A 26,167-nucleotide genomic window follows, 5' to 3' on the forward strand; every position below is an offset into this window, starting at 1 on the left:
CTATAGCAGGGCCTAAAAAACAACTGCCCCGTCCAGAGACAAAAGCAGCTGTCAGTGCAAATGAACAGCAGACAGCGCACGCCAGCCATTCTTGGCATGCACACCCACAAATGAGTGTGTGCAGGTTGAGCAAGGAAAGTTGTGTTTGGAGGACAGAAGGCTGATGTCACTGCTCAGACTCTGGTCATTGACAGAAAAGTCTCCTAATGGCTTCTGATTATGATCATGAGGCATTACAGTTACACTATTTTATTTTGTGCTCCAAATTATATTTTAACTCAATTTGCTCATTAACACCGACTGTTTTTTTTTTTTACAAGCATCTAAATAAAAGCAGAAATGTATTTTTAAAAACCAAAACTAATGAGGCCTAAAAACTGCTCTTTAAAGTCCACATTCTTTAAAACCACGCTGCCTGAATACACACAATGAGGTCGAGAGCATTCACACACCCGAACAGCCGTTAACACATAAAGACACTTCTCCTGCGACCTTTGACCCTCCAAATGACAGCCCATCCAATCGCACCATCCTCTTGCTGCGGTTTAAAACCAAGAGAGAGAAAGCACGCACGCACACACACACACACACACACACACACACACACACACACACACACACACACACACACACACACACACACACACACACACACACACACACACACACACACACACACACACACACACACACACACACACACACACACACACACACACACACACACACACACACACACACACACACACACACACACACACACACACTTCTCATGACACACTTCATTGCAAAAACATAAGAGGCTCATTACCCCTAAAGCCAAATCTAACTCCTCCCACCCCCTCACATCTCGCCATTTCACACACACACCACAGATTTTTATTATTACCCTTAATGAGTACATGCACACACACACACACACACACACATATATATATATATATATATACACACGCACATACACACACACTGTATGCACAAGATAACGTGATATACATGCTCCTTGCCTGGGAAATGCTGTCTCCACATTCTTCAAAATCAAGGACTGCACATGGCAGAGGAGGAAATGTGGAGGAGAGGGACACAAAAAAAAGAAGAAGTGGGCGTTGGGGGATTCTCACACACTGCCCTGGGGTTATCCTCTTGTTTCCTCTCTACCTCCTCCTCCAGCCTCCCACCCTCCCTCTCACTCTCTCTCTGTCTGTCTGTCTGTCTTCCGTCCTCCGCTGTCTTCACTCGCTCTCCCCGCTGCTTGTTTCCAAATCTGTCCGCCTTCGTCACCTCACCTCCAGAAGCTCCATTCCTCCTTCTCCAACGACCGGTCGACTCTTGAGAGGAGGGGGAGAAGGGAAAAAAAAACGGGATGGTGGCAGAGGGGGGGCAGAAGCTGAGGGGGAGTGCGGGGGAGCGAGAACTATACGATCGCAACCCGCCCGTGCGGTTAAACTCCTTTTAATCTCCAAAGAAGGAGGAGAAAAAAAAAAAATTGGGATCTCTATTTGTCTTCAGCCGGCAATCTGCGCTCCTCTGCGCTCTCCTCTTCAGCCAAATCACTCCTCAGCCTCCTCCTTCCTGCTCCGGCTCCCTCCTATCTCCCTTCACGGCAGGTTTGGGCTATTCATCCAGACGTCAGGCTCACTCCGTTAGCCTTTTGTTGCAAGTCACAGAAAGAGAGAGAGAGAGAGCGAGAGCGAGAGAGAGAGAGAGAGAGAGAGTGTGAAAGGGGTGGTGGGGGGACAAAATGGAAAAGACGGAAAAAAAAACCCAGAGAAAACAAGCTGGTGCCACAGCTATGCACGAGAAAATAAAAGGGGGAGGTAAATAAAAGAGACGAGAGAGAGAGAGAGAGAGTGAGGGAAAAAAATCCTTGAAGAGCACCAGTCACAGCGAGAGGTGCAGCGCTCCTGGCACACATTCGACTCCCTTTTCCATTCTCTTCGATCTTCCCCTCCGCTCAACATTTTTGCCTTTGCTCCCCCCTTCTTTTCTTTTTCCCTCCCCTCCCTCCCTCCTTCCTTCCCTCCATCTCTGTTTTATTATGTGTGATTTGGACACACACACGCACACGCACACACACACACACACACACACGATTCATCAATAAACCAACAATCATCTAATAATGACTTTTAACAGACATGTGCTGACAGACACTAAGTATACAGACATAACGGTGCAAACATGTTTAAGATGTAACAAGTTCAGATTTCTTCCTGAATCATATTTAAAGGTCCCCACAAGTCACAATAATATTTGTAATAATAATTGATAACAAAAATGTCTTGATAAATTAAAATAATAAAATTAATTAATTATAGTTATACCATCAAAATAATCAGGTATACATCTTTTTTTTTTTTTATTAGGTATAAGCCTGGTTATAAATGGTGATTAGATGGTTTTCCATTGCTTGGTGAGGACTTTGCTAAGTCTTGTTAGACATCACAAGTACCCCAGAAAGCAACTCCCTAGAAAGCAATGTCACGGAAAGAAATGCATCATAAGCATCGTATCTGAAACCAATCCAGAGCTGCATCTTGCAGGATATGAAGAAAAAAGAAAAATCACAATTGCACATTGTTCCCAAGATGAATAAAACAATATATTGAACACAAACAGTAATGGCTATATATAAGCCCCAAATCCCCAGAGTTCGATGCACTTCATGTCGTACTGGAAAAAGTGCCGCGTCAGCTTAGAAGAAGAAGAAATTAGTGCCTTCACCCAGGCGTCACGTTTCCTGTACTGCCGATCGCCGGAGCCGATAAAAACCTTAGTCTACTGCAGTCATTTGACGCAGGGGTGATTGCAGATTGTATCCATTCCCATTGTAGACAAAAGCCAGATGTTAATGGGTGTTAGTGTGGAAAAGGGGGATTTGGATATTCAACTTCTCATCCACAAAAAATCCAGAATATTAAACTTTTGGACAATTTCAAGGATTTTTTTCAAAAAGTTTAAATATGTAAAAAAAACATATTGTTGGAAATATGCTTGTCATATCTTTTCTTGTGTACTTACTCTTTAGAAAAATAAAATATAGAATATATAACATAATATTGAATTTGTTATTCATTCTGTCGGTGGACATTAGAGTCACTTTCATAAAACGGCTGTTCTCTTGCACATGTATCAGTGACGGTGGACAGGTCGGCTGATGTGTAAAAACATTTCTACAGAATCTGAGAAAGGACTCTTTGCACATAAACAATACATGCATTTTGTGGTATGCTGTGATTGTTTGTAGCAGGCTGGATGTACTTGGTGTAAACTCAACAGGAGAGCGGTCAGTTTAACTCATTCCCATTGAGCAGGTTCGGTTACGACTTGTAACCAGAGCCCACAAACCAGGCCCGGGAGTGAAAAAGCCTCATTCATGAAAAGAAGGCGAGGCAGGGAGAAGGGCCTACTGTATAATTTGACCTCTAAAATTCGCCATCCCATCTGCCTCCTGTGATCTGCACGGCGTGCCGGTGCCAAATGATTGAAGCACCAGAAAACGAGATTCTTGTGAAGGGAGAAGGGTGAGAGGAGAAGAAGGGCAGTGAAAAGGAGAGATGGCACAGCTGCAGGTGGACAGCAGATGTTGAGGGATTTTCGTCTTTATTCTCTTAGGTAGGCGAACATAAATTCTTTTCATCCCATTCATACCCCGTCTGTGCATCGCTCCCCCGCCATCACTCTCCTCCTCCACCTTTTTCTTTCACTGTGACTTGTGGCCAACTGCCCTGGTTAGAGAGAGAGGAGGATGTAAAGAGGATGCAAGTGATTGTGTGTGTGTGTGTGTGTGTGTTTGTGTGCACGACGGGATGAGGTATAAACGGAGGGTGGCATTGCTCATTACATCCCTCATGTGTGCTGCAGTTTTAGACGAACAGAGTGGGAACAGGCATCCGTGAACATGACTGACACGCCTGCTGAGAAATGTATATATGATTTTCCCGGGGTGCAAATGACATTCAGCCGCACCTCTAAACATATCCATGCCAGCGCCTGGCCCTGCACGCACACACACACACATTTCAGATTACGGTAAACATAACCATAACTAGTGCGTGCCAAATCCACACCTCAACTTAAACCTACACCTAACCACGTCTTCGCCTTTAAATTTAACAATTTACGCTATTGGGACTTGCTAATTGTCCCCACATGTTACTGGTGTATACACATTTAGGTCCCCACAACATCGGTAACATTTTAAGCACCGAACACACACACATACCCGAGTATTGTATACAGAGAACATAGCCAGCCTCTGCCTCTTCTTTAACACCTGTGAAGATTTAATTTTCTCAAAATGAATAATTCAGGGTGACTGCTGGTTGGCACCGAGAGGAGAGGAGAGGAGAGGAGAGGAGAGGAGAGGAGAGGAGAGGAGAGGAGAGGAGAGGAGAGGAGAGGACGTTTGATGAGGGAAGGAGTCTTTCAGCTTCTCACTTCATTGCCCTCTTTTTCCGCGTCTTTTCTTCTTTTGAGCTGCAAAATGTTTGAGCGTGTGACCTCCTCTGTCCTTCCTTCAGCCTCTGCTCCAACAACCAGCAGTTAATCACTTCAAGTCTACAAGATGCAGCAAACTTGCCACAAAGAGCTTTTTGCCTCACTGCTCGAACTTTGCCTTTCAAGCTCCCATTTCTTTTCAGGGCTTGTGTGCACTATATTATCTGTACAGTCTCTGAACATGACTATATCTGCAAAGAAACACATGCATGAAAAGAAAAGTACATGCCCAACAGGTGTTCTGATGTAATACAGTGAGGATGTTTTCATGGAGATTGGCAGTTTTACCTGTAATCATGCAAAATATTAGATTTTTTTGATTGGTAATTCATTTATCAAGTAACGGTTGTAGAAATGTACTCGTTCCAGATTCAAAAATTTGATGTTTCCAAATCTGCCTTTATTAGTTTAGTCAAGTCGATTTTTGACTGCTGGTTGGACAAAAAAACTGCCATTTTGAAAAAAGACAATTTTTTATGTTAGGGCCATTTTGAAGAAAAATAACTTCTGAGATTTGGAGAATTACGTTGCAATACTATAGGGGAGAAAATCATAATTGAGAAAGAAAAACTGTAATATTACAGGTATATTACAAGGATAAAGTAAGTATTTCACAAGTGGAAAAACACAATATTACAAGAATAAAGTGATACTTCAATGGGATTTGTTTCAAAGAAAATAAACTGCAAGCAGAACCCATGCTCGGCGAGTTAATTTCCTCTGGATCCAAAATCGTATTGTTTCTTGAGAAACTAACCCCCGTTTGTTTGTTACATCTGCCTGATATTGAGTCGACCACCAAACATGTCCTCCTCAACATAAGCAGCAACTTCATAATGTTGTGATGACGTTTTAAAGTATTTTGCTATTTGTGAAACATTCCACAAAAAGATTTTCACATATCCTAATATTTTTTGACTTTATTTACATAACATTACAAATGAATTCTCTAAATATTTAGATTTTCCTCCCCTTTGAGTCTGAATAAAAAAAAATAATCTCAGTTATTTAATCTGATGTTTGCGAGTTATAAACTCTGGACTGAAGATGTCCTCCCCCTGCTTTCCTCTCATCCTTCACTTGCTCCAAGATGGCATTACTTTCAATTTAGATAATCTCCCCATTTTCACTCCTCCACCCATTTTTTAGACTCGCTGCTTTAAAGCAGTCCGTCTCACGCTATCTAATCTGAAGCAGTCCTCTTACTTAACTTTCCTACTTAATCTCCTCTGTTCTACTGTCGCTGGCTGGGATCAGTCCTCCCATCTTCGCTTTCCTCATCTCCCTCATTTTCCTGCAGACGGGCTCAGTTACCCACAACCACAGTCATGAATGAATCTGCAGAGCTGGGTATTACGTTTTGTTTCAGAAACATACTTCTCCCATTCCCCCAAATATTCCCCCACCTCCCTCTCATTTCCTAAAGGCAATTTTCTACAAAGAGAGGGAGGACAGAGATGGAGCAAAAGAACAAAAAAGAGCCAACGGACGACAAAGAGAAACTAGGATCAATTTAAACAGAGAAAGAAGAAAGCAGAGAGATGTGCATGTAATCCCGGAGGCGTGAAAGAAAGCCGGAGACCAGCGACTCCCACATGAGGGAAAAGGAAACACTGACTGATATTAAGAGGAAGCTCTTGTGGGGGAGAGCAGCTCTGCACTGTGCTGTTACGGATGTCGCCTCTGTCACCTGCTGGTTTCCACAGGCTCACATACATAGATCATGATCATGTATCATCCTACATACAAGCTGCACAGAGAGCGGGGAGGTGTCACAGGAGTCTGGATAATTTAACAACACCACGATATGGCCATCAGGATCAATTATTTCAATTTTGAGGAATCCGCCAGAATGGTTAATGGCTCCAAATACTGTGAAGCTCATGCAACTCAGCTGGCCACGTTTACATGCAGAGTCCCAGCAGGCTCAAATCAAAACAATAGAAATAAAAAAATGCTTCATAGTCGCGATCTGCAAACAAACTCGTGCTGAATTCATCCAGAAACAACACAGAATTAAAAAAAATTATGGATTGCAAACCATACTCCTTGGGCATTGTGGGTAATGCGTCCTTTCATTTGTTGTGCAAGCTTGCACCTAAGACATTTTATTCAATAGAAAAACAGCAATGTTCTTAGAAAGTTGATGAGTTTGCTTTATGCGTTCAAACATTGGGAGTACTAGCCTACACCCAGGAAAGTGAACAAGAGGTTTTAATGATTTCTAATTTCAGAGAACATCTTCATATGTAAAACCAGAAATATCTCAATTCAATCCTGTGCTTTCAACACAGTGACCAGCAACATAAAAAAACACAACCTTTATACGTCAGCGCAGATTAAGGCCAGAACTCAACCCTCACAAAGTCAGTTCAAAGTTGACGGACAGCTGTCAACGACCTTATCCCCCCTCCCCCCACCCTGCACCCAGCAATCATCATCATCAGCAGTAGGACTGTGTGTCCCTCCCTCCCTCCATCTCTCCCTTAATCCCCCACTCAGCGTAACAACTGCCTGTATCTCTGACCCACACACGCTTATACATAATCTGCCATCTCCAGAACTAACATGCCACAACTGTCCGACCCCCCCCCCCCCCACCACCACCACGGTGTCACGCAGAACAGAACAGAACTAACCAGTCAATGCACTCCGCATAATGGAAGTCCCACAGAGTCACCAGCAATGCAAGTGTGTATTTGTGGGGGGGTAGAGTGGGAACCAGCTAGTCATATAACGGTGGGGTTTTCCACGAAGAATCATTTCCTGCAACACTTTCCTGAAATGTTCTGAGGGGGCTGTATGAGAGAATGCAAATGTAATAGTCAGTTGTTCTGGGAATCTTCTGGTAATGTTCCTGGAAGCTGGTAAATACTGCCCGTTGATGATAACATGATAACATGCAGTGGACAAACCCTGTCACAATACAAACATCTCAGGATGAAAGAGTTGCCTCACACAATGTGTGGCTTCATCGAAATTCTTGCAGTTATTCATCATGTCCTGCCTCCTGCCTGCTGAACTCATCTGATGAATTATCCGAGATTGTAAGTTTGAAGGTATCATAAACTGACAAGGGAATTTTAAGGATTGCAAAATGTGCTGCTGGTGCAACACCACAATGTGCTGACCGGACAAACCATGAATATGAAATTTTAATTGTGCTGCTAAATCACATTTTGTTGGTTTAATATCCACCAAGCAAAGCCTCCTAATTTACCACACATGAAAAGAAGTGAATCGACATGATTTATTAATACCTTCCTCTTGATGTATTAGCTCAGCCGACCATTTTGTGAAAGAAAGGAAAAAACAAAACGTAATGAGTAAATTTGCAGTGTTTTCTTACAATGGGCCGGAGATTGCAACTAAGAAAACCAATGTTGCCTACCAACATACAAATTAGAAGCATGCTTTGAGAGCAGCTTTGCGGCCGTGTCCATTAACAGATGAAATTACCGAAGCAGCAAATGTCAGCCACATGCAAATGAGGTCTACTCACGCCGACTGTGTGTGTGCTAACAACCCAGCGCACAGTCTGACACCACTTTCACATTTCACAGAGTATTTGTACAGACTGTGGCAGAGTTTAAGAAACCCATGTGTCCTGTGCTAGGAACGGCAGCCTGCTTTAACAGCCAAGCAGTGGGATTTGATTAATATCGGTTCCTGTGGGCCTCAAAATCAGTTAAATCATTTGTTCCCAGTGTGCATTTCACCCCCATTAAAGTCCATTTCAACCTACTGGCTACGTTCAGTAACGCACAGGGCCCACAGGAAGCCAGGAGGCTGGTCTGAACACAATCAGAGTAACTGTGGATTAGTGCAGCAGTGGAAATGGAGGATCTGAAGGATTAAACTGCCCCTCTCTCTCTTCTCATTACAACCTGCAGAGAGAAAATGACACAATCACACATCGGCCATCAGCGCTGTAATTCGATTTTATCTGTTCAATGATGCTGCTAGTCAGCCTCGGCCTGAGCATGTGCTCATGGCGAAATCAGCCAGTGTCTGTCCAAAATGTCGAAAATCTTCTTCTATCAGATCAAGGGTGTGGTAGATAGTGAAGATAGTTTTATTTGGCAGCTTAATTAAAGCTTTAAGATTGATATGTGCATCCAAATGGAAGAATCAGTTGATTACATAATAATGACGTACTGACTGAATAAATTTAATTTCAAATGGAAAACGAGACATAAATTTGGGCCACAAATCAGCATTCTATAAAGTCGGCGGAAACAATAAACAATAAATGAGAATCTTAGCACTGAAACTCTACCTTTAACTCTTCACATTCCTGGGCAAATCTCTCCCAGAAGCACCGAACAAAGCATATTGCTATTCCACGCAGGTCAGTGGTCCACGTTGACACCAGCAGTACTGAAGGAAGGCTGTGTTGTCCAAGTGGTTGTAAAGCCTTCCCCGGCTCCCCTGATGCACCCTCATTACCATAATGCACTAAGACATCCGTATTTACAACACTAGGGGCGAGGGGGGGCTGTGGGGAGATGGTGCGTAGCATAGCAGAAACGACTTCATCAAAAAGAAGCTGCAGCTGCAGTGATAGAAGGTGAGCAGCTGCATTAAACATTATGCAACTTTCTGAGGCTAGCGTTTTTACTTTATTAAATGAACTCAAAGTACAGCACGAGTCCCATTCACCCATTCACAAACACTATTCTATACACAGCACTTTCTATATCGCACACCATTAAGTTGTCAGGGGTAATTTGGGGTTCAGTATCTCACTTCAGCATTCGAACTGGAGAAGCCGGTGATCAAACCACCGCCCTGCTAGTTAGTGAACGATGTTCTGAGCCAAACGCTGCCCATAACTAACCAAGAGCATTAAATAGGGCTGATAAGAGCGAAATGAGGAGAAAAAATTCAATAATCCATTTGTACAAATATATACAGCACTGCTAGATATACACCCCTGTGCCACTCATGTTCCACACAATTTGATATGACTGATCAGGGAAGTCTTAATGGTAACCGTTTGATTACAGTAACTGACAGGCTGTAACATGAAGACTGTGCACATTTGTTAAAATTTTAAAAGCATAATAAAGGGTGCTGCTGACAGCTGTTTTACTCAAATCCTCTGAACTGTGCCAAGTCAATGCCATTTCCTGTTGTATTTAATGGGGTGATATGTGATTCTGGCAAAAGAATAGCATGAGATTAGTGAAATACTAAAAAGGACTTCACACAAAGTCTAAGGAATTCTGACAAATCTGGCACTTACAGAGATAAGCAGACAGGAAAACGAGATGTAAGTATCACTTTAGGATCATAGCAAATGCTGACATGGAAAATAGAACAGGGGATGAATTGCCAAAATGGCCAAATTTATCCTTTTACGGTATTAATTCATAATCCTGACAACAGTTTTGAAAACAGATAGGCAGCGACATTTATATTTCGCTCTGCTGGCCTAGATAAGATGAAAAGACCCAGAATTTATCTATTATTTATCTATTGCTGATGCAATGTGAACAAACACAGGACAGAAAACTAATGACAGCACTGACCAGGAAGATAAAAATGTTCTTTGAGCATCCTCCTTGTGTTTGGACTTTTTTAAGGTCAAGCACCATGAATCACACACCGCTAAACACTCACCCAACAGATCTCTCATACCCCCACAGCTCAAAGATGGCTGTGCACAAACAGTCTAAAAAGTCTAAAAAATAAAGTCCACATATTTGATGGTAAGCACATATCAATGATTCATCACAACAAAGGATAAAAAGATTGTGATGCATCATCCCTGATACTTTTAAGCGAAATGCAACTGAATACTCATATTGTTGTTTTCATTATACCTGAAAGCTCTCAGATATATTAAAATATGTGGACATTTAAAACAAAGGGGAAGGGGGAGGAATTCTAACATGCATTTTCTTATCAATTAAAATGACACAAACGAGAAAGATGAATCAAGAGATCAGCCAAACAGCAGATTACATGGATGGAAGAGCGAAGGATTTAAAGGATTTACTTGTATCTGGAGACTGCATAGTGGACACGATGACTGGTGGACCTGTGCGTCGACTTAGCTTCTGGTTAGCAACCAGGGCACCTTGGCCTTGAATGGGGGCTCCCATAGGGATATGGATATTGTCTGATGCTGATCCCCCACCCTTACGCATCATTTGAGGACTAGGATGAGGACTATGCATGGGTGACAGGGGCATTGCGTTCCTGTCCCTCTTCATCAACTCCATGGGCACTGTGTAGTTGGTGGAGTAGGCTTTAGGTGCCTGTTGTGGTGGCTGTGGTAAAGCTGGCATTGACACAGGCATATGTTGTGGCATACCATGCATGGAGTGAATAGACCCGGGTATGGTAGGCATAGACCCGGTCATATGCTGTGGCATCATCTGCATACTCTGCAGAGGCATCCCATGCATCCCATGCATTGTGCCCCCAGAGGAGTAGGCTGACATGGGTCTTGACTGAACAGGCATCAAGGCTCCAGTATATGACCCTGGCGAGCGAGGTGGTTGACCCGGGTAGCCTCCAGAGGCTTCCAGGAGTTGCTGAGATGGGGCACTACTGGGCCTCCTACCAATTACTTCTCCCATTCGCGGGGAGATAGTGTGCATGGCCCCCGGGGTTTGTGGGCCCATTAGGTGTGTGTCCACATTCAAAGCCTGTGAAGGGTGTTGTGGATTGTGCTGCTGCTGCTGCTGCTGCTGATGGTGGTAGATGTCTGAGCGATGGCTAAAGCTATTAGAGCGCCCTCGCATGGGGGTCTGAGGTTGGGAGGGGGCTGGTGGAGCTTCAGCGGGCCGCTTGCAGTTTTGGACCACGCGAGACAGTACCCGAGCCTGGCCTAGGTTGGGTGCGACGGTGCGGACATCATTCTCCTCCATGACAGCCAGCATGCTAGTAGAGTCAAATCCCTGATGAATAAGAGAGGAGATGGTGCTCTCAGAGAGACCCTCATTTCGCAGCAGGGCGAGGAACTCGGGATCAACAGATTTCTTGGAAACCACAGACAAAAGCGTCTGTGGGGCAGTGGGAGGAAGAGCAGGAAGAGGAGCAGGTAGTGGAGGGGCAGGATGATGAGGAGCTAAAACTGGGACAGTCTCGATAGGAACAGGTGTAGCCGTGGCAATTACAGCATTCTGCAATGGGACAGTGGCAACGGGAACGGGGCCCACCATAGAAAGGGTAGGGTCATTGACAGGCATGGTAGGTTGAGGTGGCAGGGCCTGTTGTTGCAAATGCTGCTGCAGCTGTTCTTGCTGTAACTGCTGTTGCTGAAGCTGCTGCTGCTGTAACTGTTGTTGCTGTACCTGTTGTTGCTGAAGTTGCTGTTGCTGTAATTGCTGTTGTTGGATTTGTTGCTGTTGAAGTTGTTGCTGTTGCTGCTGCTGTAATTGCTGCTGCTGTATTTGTTGCTGCTGTTGTAATTGCTGCTGTTGCTGAACGGCGTAGGGTGAGGCCGTGTCTTGCCTCATAATCATACCTTGACTGGCAGGATCTACTACAAGACAGGTAGCAGCCTGCTGCTGTGCATCCAACGGGCGTCCATTAACATCAGTATAAACTGACTGACCAGTCAGAGGTGGAGGCTCACTAGCATACCGGGGAGACATGTGTTCCATACCGTAGTGAGCAGGAGATGGGTCTCGGGAGGGTACACGCTGTTGGCCATCTGGCATCATCTTGGCAGCAGTTACAGCACCAGGTTCTCTATAAGCTCGACTCAACTCGTGAACACTCGGGGGAGGGGGAGGGGGCGGTAGAGGTGATGAAGGGGCTTGAGGTCCCGCTCTCCCTCCCTGACTCTGATCCCATGCAGCACGAGCCCCAGGAGTCATCCCAAAATGAGAGCTTGACCTACTGATTGGATGAGGCTGAGGCTGCCCAGTCTGGTGTTCTGGTCTGTAAAAGCCCTCCGCTGTTCGAGGAGTCATGGCTTGGTCATGAGAATAGTAATCCTGATGTGGAATGGATCCTCTGTGAGCCATGGTCGCCCGTTCGTAGTGGTTGAGATCCGGCACAGAGCCCTTCCTCATCCCTCGTGGGTCGTGTCGCTCTGCGTAAAGTTGCCCGTAATGAGAGTCTGGATAGGAATACAAATCTCGTTTCAAATCCAGGTCAGGGGGACGCACCCCTGGTGGAGGCTCGTACCACCCTCCTCCCTCCCCGTAGGACAGAGAGTTCCGCCGGCCCGCTACTCTTGCCTGCTGCTCGTGGACGCCCTCAGCCCTCTCCCACTGAACCTCATTCCCACCTAAAGTGTCCCAGCTGTGGGAGCGACCAAGACTCAACTGTTTGTTAGGGACAAGCATTGGCAAAAAACAGTCGACAGCTGAGGAGCAGACACAAAACAAGAAAATAGAAAAATTTGTTCCACCTGTAGCAAAAGTTCTCTTTCAAGTCTTCAGGTAATGTAGCATCACAAAATAGAGCAAAGAGATGTAGAAGAAGAACAAGCTGAAAAGAAGATGAAGCAGGGTCTACCGCTTCACCTGATATCGGGTTGTAATATTGTAAGTCCGTGTCAGGTGACTCTCCCTTTGGCGGGCAGTCCTTGAATAATTAATCTCCGGTCATGCTGTCTTGTTGTGCACGAGGAAAGAGGACACCACACACAAACACATCACACCAAACACTGCAGAGGCAGGACAGCTACTCCATGAACGGCACAGTAACAGGATGCAAATGTGAGATGGCCACCAAATGTAAAAAAAAGAAAAAGAGGAAAAAACAGCAAAAGAGGGGATAGGTTGGGTTATAGGTTTGGATGGGCAGGGGCTTGTACTAATCCAATGGGATTTATCTCTCTCTCTCTTCTCTTGGACATTTTACTTGCTCCGCCGATTGCTCTGAGGGATTACATCTAAATAAAGCCTGTTTTAATTCCACTTCCCACTGTGACGTCATGTGGACCAAATACAAGCATATCCGGTGATAGTGATGATTATGGTAAAAGATGATAACAATGAATCAGGTTCCACCCCGCAAAAACTCCAAACCCTCTCTTGCAGAGTCACCTACCTGAGGATGTTGATGATGAGCTGTCCTCCACAGGTCTCAGCCTTTAGTTTGCCACATTCACAGCAAAGGCAGGGGGAGGCCAGGCAAGGCGCACAGCTTCATTGAATACAAATGAAATACAGTTCTCTCTGCTAAATCCCATGTCCTGTCAGTAAACATCAAATCCACTCTGATTGGACAATAATCCTCCAGGCCCCATGCTTGCAGCAGAGCCACCAACGCAACTGCTGCCCAACTCACTCTGAAATGTCCTTGATGCCTCTGTGGTGCTCACTGTCACTGCCTCTCACTCTCCTCGATTTGACACCTGAAGTCCGTATGTTAACTGAAGGGCACAGACGATTGCAAACAACTGGATTGCATGGAGATTACAGAATGCATAACCAAATCAGTCTGCAGTGTGAGTCCAATTTGCCTCCAGCTGATTGTGATTTCATGCACGGATCCACTCAGTTATCAACTCAATTATCAATATTTCTGTTAAATTTGGCCATTTGTATTACCATACAAATTCACACCATATGCATCTCCCTGTGAGCAAAATACAGCACCTTCCCCCTCGTCCCCAAAGCTCCTCTGATCTCCTCCACTAAGAGAGACTCTGTAATCTGGATTTGCCAGTTTGCAGAGAAAAGTAAAACACTGGGGGGAGTGTGATTTGTGCATCTGTGTGTGTGGTTGTGTGTGTGTGTGTGCGTAGGTTGCATGTGTGTGAGAGGGGGAGGGTTCTTTTTGCAACAGCAGTTAATCCAAAGTACCTACAACCTTTGCCTTGCAAAAACACACTGCTTGAGCTGCAACACACCAGGAGCTCATTCCACTTCATTCAAATATGCCATAGTGGAAAGAAGACAGCGTGAATAATGGGTGTGAGCTACATATATGAAGATTTTGTTATATATAGTACATTTATCATTTTGTTTAACCATGGAGTGTAAGGCTATGAGGGTGCACATGTAACTTCCTGCACTCACATGACATTGTGGCTGAATATATCGATCCCTTCTTCGGAGGATCCCTGTTTATTAATGCATGAAAACAGATGTAAGGTGAGGAAGTGTCCATCTTCCTCCAAATCTAATCTCACACCTATCCAGGAGCATTAATAGACTGTGAGAAAAGTGTCTGGTAACATCAGTATCTTGTTCCTGAACATGTGGAAAGCGTGCCAGCACTTTTGTAGTCAAAACTTATATCTTGTGTAATTAGAGAAGGAAGATATCAGAGAGGGAGCACAGAAGTCTGCTGTTTGATCGAGATGTCTGAAAAAAGCTAATGACAGTGGCTCCAAAACCAATTGGGTGGCTGACTGAAAACTTTTGTTGCTAAGGTCAGAGGAACATCAGGCAGCCTGATGGAAAAAGGAAATTTAAATGGGAAGGAAAGGAGGCAGGAGCGAGCCATCACCGAGATCCAAAACAGACAGGGAAGATGAATTATTCAAAGCTGGAAAAACAAAAATTTTACAGCCCATTGTAGTTTTAATAAACTCTCTTGTTTTTTATTTTGTTTTTTACATAAAGTTAATCAAGTTTTCAAGTGTCACCACCTAGAGGCACAAAGTCCTTTGTGTTTTTATTCCTCAGCGTGTGTGTTTTAGTGTGAGCTTATGTGTTGACAGGACTTGTATTCGTGTGAAAAACATCTGTCAACGAATGATGTGTGTGGTGAAGTTACACAGAGAAATACTTTTGTGAACATGTGTGCACACATACAAGTTCCCACACTAACTCTGAAGATACTAGTAGTACAGTGTCCAATGAGATGTCCGGTGGTTAAGCTGTGTTCATATCCTGTCCTGGTTAACAAAGGTGTGGTAGAATGTCAAGAGAGACGACGATGTGGACCCAGGCGGGTTCGCATAAGTACACAGTACATTCAATATTTTTCCAATATTTTCTACAGCGTCGACAAGTATAATTTAACCCTGTCTAAATAAAACCTGTGTCTCGGTGAACAGATTATAAAAGTCGTTTCTCCACAGGTACTATCTGGAATACTTTGTACAGATTTATGGCAGGAGTACGCAAATCTATGTACGGATCCGATACTATCCTTTAAAGTATTTTAGTTTTAACCAGATAAAATTGCAATTTTTCTCTTGCTGGAAATCTCCTCTGCTACTCCACTCCGTAACAGCAGTTGCGCTTAACTGACACTGGCAAGTACTTTAAAGGGAAAGAAGAAGTCATTTCCTGCAGTGTAACCTTAGCCAAGGACCCAGGAATACAATGGTAACGTGTACTGTAGGCAAGACTTCAGTTTCGAGGGGTGGCACTAGTGTTTCCAACTACAGGTCAGGCCACACACCAATGAGAGCAATTATTACTGCCATACAGGGTTAGTAGCATAACGTGGTTAAAATACATGATATATGTTGTTTTGTCAAACGCACTTTGTATCGGCCGATAAACAAAGTCCACATTACAGGAATTGTAATTGGAAAAGAAAGAAATGTGATCAAACCCTCTCTAATATACACTACCTTCAAGACGTCAAAAGTTCTAAAACATGACCCAATTATAGACGTCAGACCTCATGTGTATAATTCCTCTTTTCTTCTTAAAATAGCTGATTAGATTTAGGAGAAAATGTTTCTGGCTCCCTGCAAAGATATTCAAACACCACACACACACACACACACATCCATGTCAAGGGCAGCAGTCTGCACAGTGTATGTGATCCCTTGGCTTCTTTCACCAACCTTATCCACTCGTCTCATTACTTCTTCTAGCTGTCTCTCCGGAGACTCTGGCTCTCGGCAGAGCAGATCACACAACCTCATAAAGTCAAACCTCAGACAGAAAGACGGGGGGGGCAGAAGTTTGTACACCTAGAGTTTGCAGATCTAATCCCGACAGGAGAGTACGTCGCAGAGTTCTGTTTGTCTCAAACTAAACAGTGTTTGACTTTCAAATTCTAATGTTTCTCCATTTGTCATACTTGCCAGACTGTGCACACACCGCCAGATTCACTGTAACAGAGGGATTTAGGAATTAAGCTTGGGGGGATTTCAGCGCAAATATAATACCACCCCAGCAGAAGCTTAGACCTTACATTGAATAAGACTTGACTGAGGAAAGCACTTTTATGGAACTAGAAACATACAGAAACCTTGAGTAAATGAACCTCGTGGAACGATGCAATTATGTGGTTCAGAGTTCTTCTACTAGCTAATAGATTTCAGAAGATGCTTTACTATAGCCTGGTATAATGTATTTATACTCTGATACATCACCATCCTTCCTCTAGTAGTGAAATCAACAGACTGACGTGACGTGTAACCGAGTCACACAAGACGTTAGAAGATGTTTGACAAACCCTCATCTCCCACATTCAGTCGATGCCTCTTCATTAATATTGCAGTTAACCATGGGTGTGTGTTAGTGTGTGTTTGTTTGTGTTTCTTGTTACATGTTCCGGCCCTGTTTGCATTTTAGAAACAGAGACTTCACAAGCCCTTTTGGACATCTGCTGTCACTCAAACTCACACCTCTATCCATACACACCCGCACACACACCTGCACAAACACACACACACGTTCGTCTTGCACATTCCCCGCTCACTCCCTTCTGAAACCCAGATCTGCTCGTCTGCTCGTTTGCTTCATCAGACTTCTGACACACGGCTAATGAGGCAACGGCGGCCACACTGCTTTGTTAATGTCCCTTTTCATTCGCACACGAGAACCGCTGCTAAAGCCTTGGCCTTGGTCTGCCGTGCATACATGAATAAAAACTCACACGCTAACTCAAAGTGAATGCTACACGGCAACAGAACTAAAAACAACTGTCTCGTATAGTGTGACATGTCACGTACTCATGGCATGATTTGAATGTTAAACACACATTGACTTATGCATGAGCGTGGGGCAGGCGGCACTAACTGGAAATGGGATTACACTGCCAGGACCACTGCAAAGAATAATGCTGCTGGATGAATTGTAATGCACAATTGACAGACATTATTTACACGACTGCCTTGTATGTGATTCCAGTGGAATTATTTCTGTCTAAAAGCTTCTCCATAGCAACTGAATATACTATAAAAGGGAGGTCGACCCCGAGGCATCTGGTACTTATCTTAATGACAATCGTGCATACACTTACATGTGTATACCGGTGCAACACTGTTTTTTTTCTTCCATTATCGTAATATAAATATACTGCACACACACAGGAAAAGCCCAGAAATTCAGCTTTATTCCCCTTATACGTTTACTGTGTTATGAAGGGCTCCCTTTACCCATAATCCACCTCCTTAGGGTGCATTCCTCCACCCCACCTCCAAGACAAATCTTTTATCCAATCTCCAGGCCAATCCAGCAAAGCCACAGGTCATTAAAATACTTAGTGTTGTAGCTGGAGAGTTCATTTTGAAATGAGTTATTTTCCAGGAGCTCATTTCCAACTCTCGGCGACCGCAGAGAAACATGCCAGCTCAAACAATCGAGCGAAGGCAGACACCAGACACAAGAAAAGGAAACAGTAACGGAATTGTTATCCAACAGCAGGCAGTGACTCTCTCCGTAATTAATAACCCGAACACACTACCATTCAATGCGAGTGGTTATGAGACTTTCTACCATTTATCTATGTTTTCTTTTCCCTCTCCTCTCTCCAGTCCTCTGGGCCCCTCCCTGCCTGTCCACAAAACCCATAAAAAGGGGTCGTGGGTTTTTGGTGAGGAGCCTGGAACCAGCCTGGGGGTGGGCAGCGGGGGAGTCGGAGCCAGACACTGCTCTGATGACCTCATACTTAAGCTGGATGCCAGTGGTGGTGGTGGTGGTGGTGTGGTTTGAAAGCAGAGATGTGGGTGCCACAACCCCCCACCCTTCAGGGGTATGATGACATCAGGACAACCCCCCTTCCTTTCCCCCTGCAGCCTGTCCTCTCTGTTTAATATGAAGTGTTTTCTTATTTAAAAAAAAGCTTGCATGAATAATTTACAGGCTGAATTTCATGGTATTTTAGCCTGACTGGCCACATTATTTACTCTGCACTGTTTAAACGCTTCCTCCTGTTATTCACAGGACAAAACAAGACGCATTATCAGGCATTAATCCAGAGCCAACTAAAACCCTTCCAGTGGCCATGACAAATTCCACTACCCCACCTTGTGGTGTTTGCGTCCAAGCGCACACTCACAACTTGTAAATCGACATTGAGGGACATGATGCTGTCACTGCGACCTAGTTCACGTCGCAGCAGCGCCGCTCTCCACGTCCCCTCTCCGCCCGGATCAGTCAGCTAGCTCCGACTAAACGGCAACGACTTGCGCTGATGCACGAGCCAATGCATGCTGGGTACACAGATGGAGTGGACAGAAGGAGACGGGGAGAGAGAGAGAGAGAGAGAGAGAGAGAGAGAGAGAGAGAGAGAGAGAGAGAGAGAGAATCGGAGAGTGAGAGAGAGGAAAAGGGGGAATGCGGGGAGGAGTATGGGAACTGATGCTCACAACAGATGTTTTCCACAGCTCCCTTGTTGCAGTTACACTCCACTTGGCACTTTATCATCCACACAACAGAAGGAACAGTTGCACCGAGTATATTGTGTAAGTTGATATCTAAACAATGCTGTGGGATTAATAAGGAAATAAATGTAAGTTACTTGTATAATCAATTAAGACTAATTTTACTGATTGATTGTGAAAAAAAAAATCCTTCTGAATTTATCTAAGTTGTAAAACAACAATCCTCCGCCAAGGCCCAACAGTCCCCTTACATTTAATTAAGCTGCACCAAGTCTCACACACATAAATATCAGCCGCCTGAATATGCCAGATTTATTCTCTAGAAAAAGAGAGTAATGTTTAAGGAAGTGAAACTCATTCACCGACCTGAAAGCGTCCTTCTACAAAATTAGGCACAAATCTGTTGTTTTTTTTTAACTAACTAACAAATAAACGGACAGAGGTGAAATCACTTCTTCCTTGGTGGAGATAATTAGTTGATCGATCATTCCATTCATTTCATCAAATCGTCACCTCTGGGAGGCTGGAACCAGTGTCTGTCATTTTGCTTGAAAAAAATCAGCAAGTTGAATAACTGACCATTTACCCAGTTACATATTTTCATGTTTACACAGTACATGTAGATTTAAAAAGAGCAGCTATAATTTCGATTTTCCTACAAACAAAATTGGGGATTTACCAACTCGGCTAAAAAAGTTTCCTGAGGAAAACCCTGACTCCATTGATGATTAACTGTGAAACATTCTCAGTTTCCAGCTTCTCCATTGTGATGATTTAGCGTTTCCAACTTTAAATCCTGTCCTTTAAAATATCTGGGTTTAGTTTGTTCAACGAATTGATGTCACCTTGGATTCAGCGTGTTTCAGCCAAACTAAACAATTAGCAGAGAAACAAAAGAAGAAACCTGATGGACCGGATTCGCAGATCTTGTTTCGACTTGTATGTCTAATTTGAAAACCACCAAAAAATCAAAGATGAAAGCAGAGGACACTGAGTCACATCAGATTTCCTCAGTGGTGAAAACATCTTCCGTCTCGGTGAATTCTACACGCCGGCGCTGTGACTACTTCTGATGGCAGTAAACAGCCGCACTTCATCAGCCATTTCAAAGTCGATTTAGGCCACGGGCACGGCCACTCATCACAATGAGTAAAGATGTAATCAATGCACTCCTCTGTGGAACAAGTATTGGATTGATACAGTTACCCTCAGAAGATGAATGGAGATTAGGGAGGCTTCGCTCGCCGTCTCGCCAAGTGCAGCCCACGACGGCAACGCAATCACAATTACTCCATAACGTTCTTGTTTTTGTCAATACACATAATATGAACTTTGATTTCTATTTCACGCCTCCGTCCCAATGCTCTGTTTATAGATAATAGTGGGTGGCTTTGACATAATGGTGCAGAACGCCCAATGCCTCTGGATTAGAAATACCCCTTTTATACGTTTGAGCAGATTTAACACTACCGTGAAAACGACGTCAGTCACCAACCTTTGATCTTTTTACATCGATGTGAATCACCCTCCTCGACACATTTTTTAAGAGCAGCTGTGGTGACTAACTGAACAGTAAAAAAAAATAAAAAATCCCCGCTCCTCTTTGGTGCGATGAATTAATTTGTTAATAATCGCAGGAGGAGACCCGGAAGACGTCTGCGGGACAAAATGGTGCTGATCTGAAAATATTTTTTTATGATGTTGCCTCTTCACAAAGTACACATTCTTCAAAAGAGGGGGGGGGAGAGTGTTTCCAACCATGTAGGGTTGGTGGTTTGGAGAGATTTAAGATGCCACATGTGGCTTTCATTCTGAGGGTAGAATTAGACAGCGTCACTGCTTCATTTAAAAATCTATTACATGTTTTTTTTCTCAGTCTCAACGGGACTTTATGTAGAAAGGAGCCAACAGGAATGTGCATGAAGTCACTCGATAATGCAGAGAAAGTCCAAACGGTTTCACTCCTGCTTGAGCTGAAGCGAAACTGTCTATGCTTTTTTACATGATTAAGAAAATATCACTAAAAATCACGTTGACTTTCGATATGATACGAAAAATGCAGCCCAGTAACGTAACTCCTCTCGTGCCATTCACTCCAAAAAGGTGACTTTTGGGGGGGAGGGGGGTATCAATGTTTATTTAAATGAGAAACACCATTTCCCATGAGCCCGAGAGTGCCGCACGCCAAGTCGAGGCCATCTATGTGACAGGTTTTAAGAAAAGGGCGGCCAGACTGTGTAAACATCGAAACCTGCGGTTGGAAAGTTCCCATTGGAGAAAGAGCCTGTTGTCATGTTATAGACAAGGGGGAACGTTCAGGGTATATGCTCGAACTAAAGTGTTTATGGTTGGTCTGAACGGGCGGCCTCAAAAAGAGAAGGAAGGCAAAGGTGAGAGGGGCTGAGCTGTTTCAATGCAGATAAAAGAAAGTCATGATGTGTTTTTACACATGTTTGAACACTGTCATAGGAAGTCGTTTGAATCATTTTTCAAGAAGTTCGGACGTAGGACGCTAAAAGGGCCTCATGCAGGAAGTGAGCAAGCACTGAGTGGTTTCACAAATTACGACGCCTGAGAGTTGTGGAGGGAGAAGTTCTTGGAAGCTGTTCAACCATCTTGACAAGTACTTTGCTTGAAGCGTAACGACTCCTTTACAACAACGTGCTGGTTTATTACAGATGAGATTTTGTGCGAGCTGTAAGATTGAATGCTCACAAACTAATCACTGTTTGACATGTCAAATTACAAAGGGCTTGAATTGCAATAACAAATACTTTGGAAGAGTTTCAGCTTGTTTTGAAATATGAACAACAGACAGATGAAAGGACCCATCAATGGGAGATTTTAATGAATGAGCCTTGATAGAGAAAAACCTGTATAGATGTTTGATTTTATTTGTCCTTCTTGGGAACAGCTGTTTTAAAAAATGGTGCCTTATAAGATTTTTGAACCAGTACAGTGAGTACAGACACAACGCAAAATAAACATGCAGAGACCCAGTTGCTCCAGTTCATGGTTAAATAAAGAACAAGTAAGTTAAACTCACACTGTGTCTCACTCTCTTTCTTGAGCAAGCGCACACACACGCACACAATTCACATCTGCATGCAAATCAGTCCCAGTACCCCCCACCCAGGGTTCTGAGGAGTACTTCAATTTATTACTTCCAACTTAATCTTTCTAGCAATCTGGAAACATGGAACTCAAGCCTCATTCAACCTCCTGCTAACATACACACAGTCCCCCTCTTTCTCTCTCTCTCTCACACACACACACACACACACATAAACACACACAGTTCTTGACAGCATTCACAACAGGAGTTTGGAGCTCGACTGGTCCCAAGGATCCCTTTTGACAAATACAAACACAAAGAATAAACCATCCTACTCACTTTTTATTGACTGAATTAGTAGCAGAGGGTTGAGAAGCTTAAATACTGTCTGAAAGTGGAAACTTAATTTCTATTTAACTGTGCGGAGGGAGTATCAGTTTTTTGCGGCTCATAAACCTGTAGAAGTAATACACACACACACACACTCACACTCACACATCACACAAAAACTCAAACATCCCTCAAACTAAATAATCAACTTCCACTGATGTAGCCAGCGTCTTACATCCACAAGGACATAAAAAGCAGAGAGAGGAGACAGACAGAAGAAAGTAAACAAGTGTGTCTCACCCTCACAGATCCTGTCCAGCCGCTGGCGCTTCACTTTTTGTTTGTCGACCAGAGCCATCCTGTCACAGTGTGAATAATGCTCTCTCCTGTTGTGATTTTTTTATCCACCTCTCCTCCTCAAAGTTTCCAATCCTCTGGAACGTTATCTAGCAGAGAGCTTATACCTGAAATTCAAGAAAACAGGAGGAAACATCAGGCTGGTTGTAAAAGAATGATCAGCTCTTAAAAAGTTAGCTGGGATTTAAGGTGAAAAATTCTATAACATATTTTTCAATTCTTTAGAATTCATTGATTGATTGATGAGAACTGAGTGACCTTCTGTTGAAAGCTTCTGATGGTGCTGCAACTGCTTTTGCTCAGTGCCCGACCTGTGGTGGAGTAGGGCACTGAGCTGTGGTTTCAACAGCTTTCAAACTCATGATAATCAGATAAAGAAACAGATATGATCCCGGCAAGTTCAAGAATTATTAAGTTTAAAGCGAACACGCACCGATGTCCCCAAAACGTTGGCAGAATCAGTCCAAATCAGTCCACTCTCCACTGGAGGAGGCCTCGTGTCAGAGCACCGTTAATTTACAGTGATGAAGAAATGTCACTCACAGCCCAAAGCAGACAAACACAGTCAATGAAGCGTCTTAACAGTCATTTATGTTCGTTGAGTGATGGTCCTCAAAAGAGTGATCGTCTAACTGGTTCCCGCTGGAGCCTGAGGGAGGTGGCACAGATCTCCTAGGAGAAATTGACAGATAGATACAGAAGAGTGCAGAGTGTGTCCACACACACACACACACACACACACACACACACACGCACAAAAGGGTTGACAAGCGGAAAGGAAGGTTCGAGCCTGCACGCCGTCTAAGGGCAGCGTGTCACACGGGGGGAATGTGGGTCAGTTAGTCAGCAGACGTGCAGAGGGTGTATCAGCAGAATAAAGGGGGGGGGGGGGGAGTACTCGAAAGTCATCATCTAACAGGCTGAGTACAGCGTGACACCGTCCTCTGCATCTCTTTCACATTTATAACCCTGCCTCCTCCGTCCATATCGGCCTCTGGGCTCCTTGCTGCACTTCGAGAATGGCTCTCACTCGACTATTTAAATGATGATGTATTGATATTTGCAGTGTAACAGCAAGTATAGCCATTATGCTACGTTTGTGATGGGAGGACAGGCTGAGCGATAGGGTTGAATTGAGGCGTTGCGTATTTACTTGGACAGCTGCTGGGGCATTTTCCCAGGTGCACAAGAGAAGGGGGGGGTTGAGTACATTGTGCTACATTCCTCCTGCAATCAACTCCTCTCTTTCTCTGACATGATATGACTGACACACACACACACTCAGGGTTTTTTCTTAAAAAAGTCAACATTGCGGATTGCTTCACCACAGCTCTTCCCTCCTCCACAAGGTACGCCTTCCTGCCAAAGAGCTGGAGACCCACATGTGGGAGTCAGAGGAGAAGTAATTGAGCAAGAGGGAGACCAGGAAACAGTCGGGCAGGCGGGTGGCGGGGTGGAGGGGGGAGTCACGCCGGCCTGGCTATGAATAGACCGGAGGAGACGTGCTGTGACTCTGTGCTGCAGAGCGGCAACACTACAGGTCATGAGTGCATCTGGCCATTGAGTCATTATAAACTCTTCTGATAAAGACTTCACTTCACTGACATTTGAGTCAGCGGACAGACAACGATATGGAGTGCACCCGCTCACAGGCGCCTGATAAATAATTTCTGTAATAGTAGGATGTCCAATAACATGTTGAGGATGAGATTAAAACTATATACATTATATATATTAGGTCATAAACTATGAACTACATAAAGGATGAACTGCTACATCTTTAAAAGTGTTTTTCTATATAAAACAATCGCTAAGTATTAGATTATAAAACCAGGTAATAATTCAACAAATAATTTTACCTTTTTAAGAAAACTTAGTCACAAAATGTGACAATAGGATCAAAAAAAGGTTATTTGATGTCCAAATTGACAAGAATATAAAAAAAATATTATTATAATATTTATATGATCTATTTTTGGAAATTCTCAATATTCATGATATGGATAAAAGTGAACATCGATTTATTCCATTTATTGCACTTTTATATTTGGTTCAATTATTATGATTTAATGTGTAATTTTGATTTTATCACTTTAATGAGGTGTTGACATAATTTAGTCCACTGCAAATTATTTAGGCCTCCATGTTTATCAATTCACTGAATAAGCGCACTGAATGTAATAAGCAAAAATCTCTAAATTAATAATTCAAACAAACATTTCCATCATTTATTTTGATGAAAACAGAACCTTTACCACCAGTTAGCAGTTCAGTTGTGGGATTTAGCATTTACAAATGATCCTTAATTCCCTCAGAATAAGAATAACTACCATCTTCACCTGGAATCATTGCAAACACAACATCTCTTCTCACTGGTCTCATCTGATGGGACGGCAGCGCAGCAGACGATCGGCCTCCTCAGCAGTTAGGGAGCTACATTTTATCAGAAACCCAAACTGCGGTTGAATACACAACCTCATTTCCATAAATCAATTCCAGAGATGTGACTCATGTAAGAAGAAGATCCACTCCATTTCCAGAGGGGGAGAGAAAAAACACAGAAAGTCGACTCCGCTTAGCGAGTTGAAAAGTCAACTACAACTTTGAGCTCTCTCCGCCAGAGGAGTGCCAGAGAGGAAGTACACTTATCCCGCAGCCCTTAGCGCCATCGCTGCTGGATTGTTACTTGAATAAGTGCTGTTATGTAAGTTAACAATAAGGGGACTGACCTGAGAGAAACTACAGTGTGTGCTCAGCGCTGGAGGAGAGGAAGAGAAACAGAGGAGGAAGTCACACATACACACACACACACACACATGCTTACAGCAGAAATACACAACTCCAGGGATTGCCCTCTGCTCAGCACACACACGCGCAAACACACTCAGCAGTGCGATACTTGCGGCTGTGTGCTCGTGTTCATCGGTTCTCTGACAAGTCCGTGAATGTTATCGAGTCAAATCGTGACCAGCGAGATGCAAACCTCACTATACTCTTGATAATACAAGATTTGTTATCTTAGCTGAGGCAGGAGTTGGACTTTGTGGGCTAAAAAAAAAAATGGTTTTAAAATAAAAAAGGTATCTCTATGCTCCATTTCTAAAATATAGACAAACTGCAAATGTTATTTTGTAAAATCACATCTCGCCTTTTACTGGGATGCATTTCATACATTGTTGGAAGCGCAATTGTAAGTGAGCGGCATTGTGCCTTAAGGCCTGAATGAAAACATTTTCATGCTGTTTATCCTGTGCATCTATATTAATGTACGACAGCGCGTTGATTGGTTTCTGCTGCAGCATCTAATCCAATTAAAGCAACAACCTGTTACTCCTGCACTACATACAAACCCGTCAGCGAGAGTTGGTGTACGTGCCTGTCAGCAGGATTACTCCAAAACTAATAAATCAATTTCCATGAACATTCTGCAGAGA

General features: G+C 43.6%; 1 protein-coding gene across 4 annotated transcripts in view; it reads right to left on the reverse strand.

The window, feature by feature from the left end:
- Positions 1 to 26,167, reverse strand: part of ctbp2a (C-terminal binding protein 2a) — a 60,955-nt gene that overhangs the window by 18,192 nt on the left and 16,596 nt on the right. For 2 of the 4 annotated variants that reach the window (XM_062401417.1, XM_062401418.1), the window contains exon 1: positions 10,505 to 12,809. In XM_062401417.1, coding sequence (XP_062257401.1) covers positions 10,505 to 12,809 — 2,305 coding nt within the window. Of the gene's footprint in view, positions 1 to 1,007; positions 1,159 to 10,504; positions 12,810 to 22,676; positions 22,841 to 26,167 lie in introns of those variants that run through there. The other 2 variants (XM_062401419.1, XM_062401420.1) reach the window with 2 other exon arrangements.

The sequence above is a fragment of the Platichthys flesus genome, chromosome 12 (genome assembly GCF_949316205.1).
Source record: "Platichthys flesus chromosome 12, fPlaFle2.1, whole genome shotgun sequence".
NCBI lineage: Eukaryota > Metazoa > Chordata > Actinopteri > Pleuronectiformes > Pleuronectidae > Platichthys > Platichthys flesus.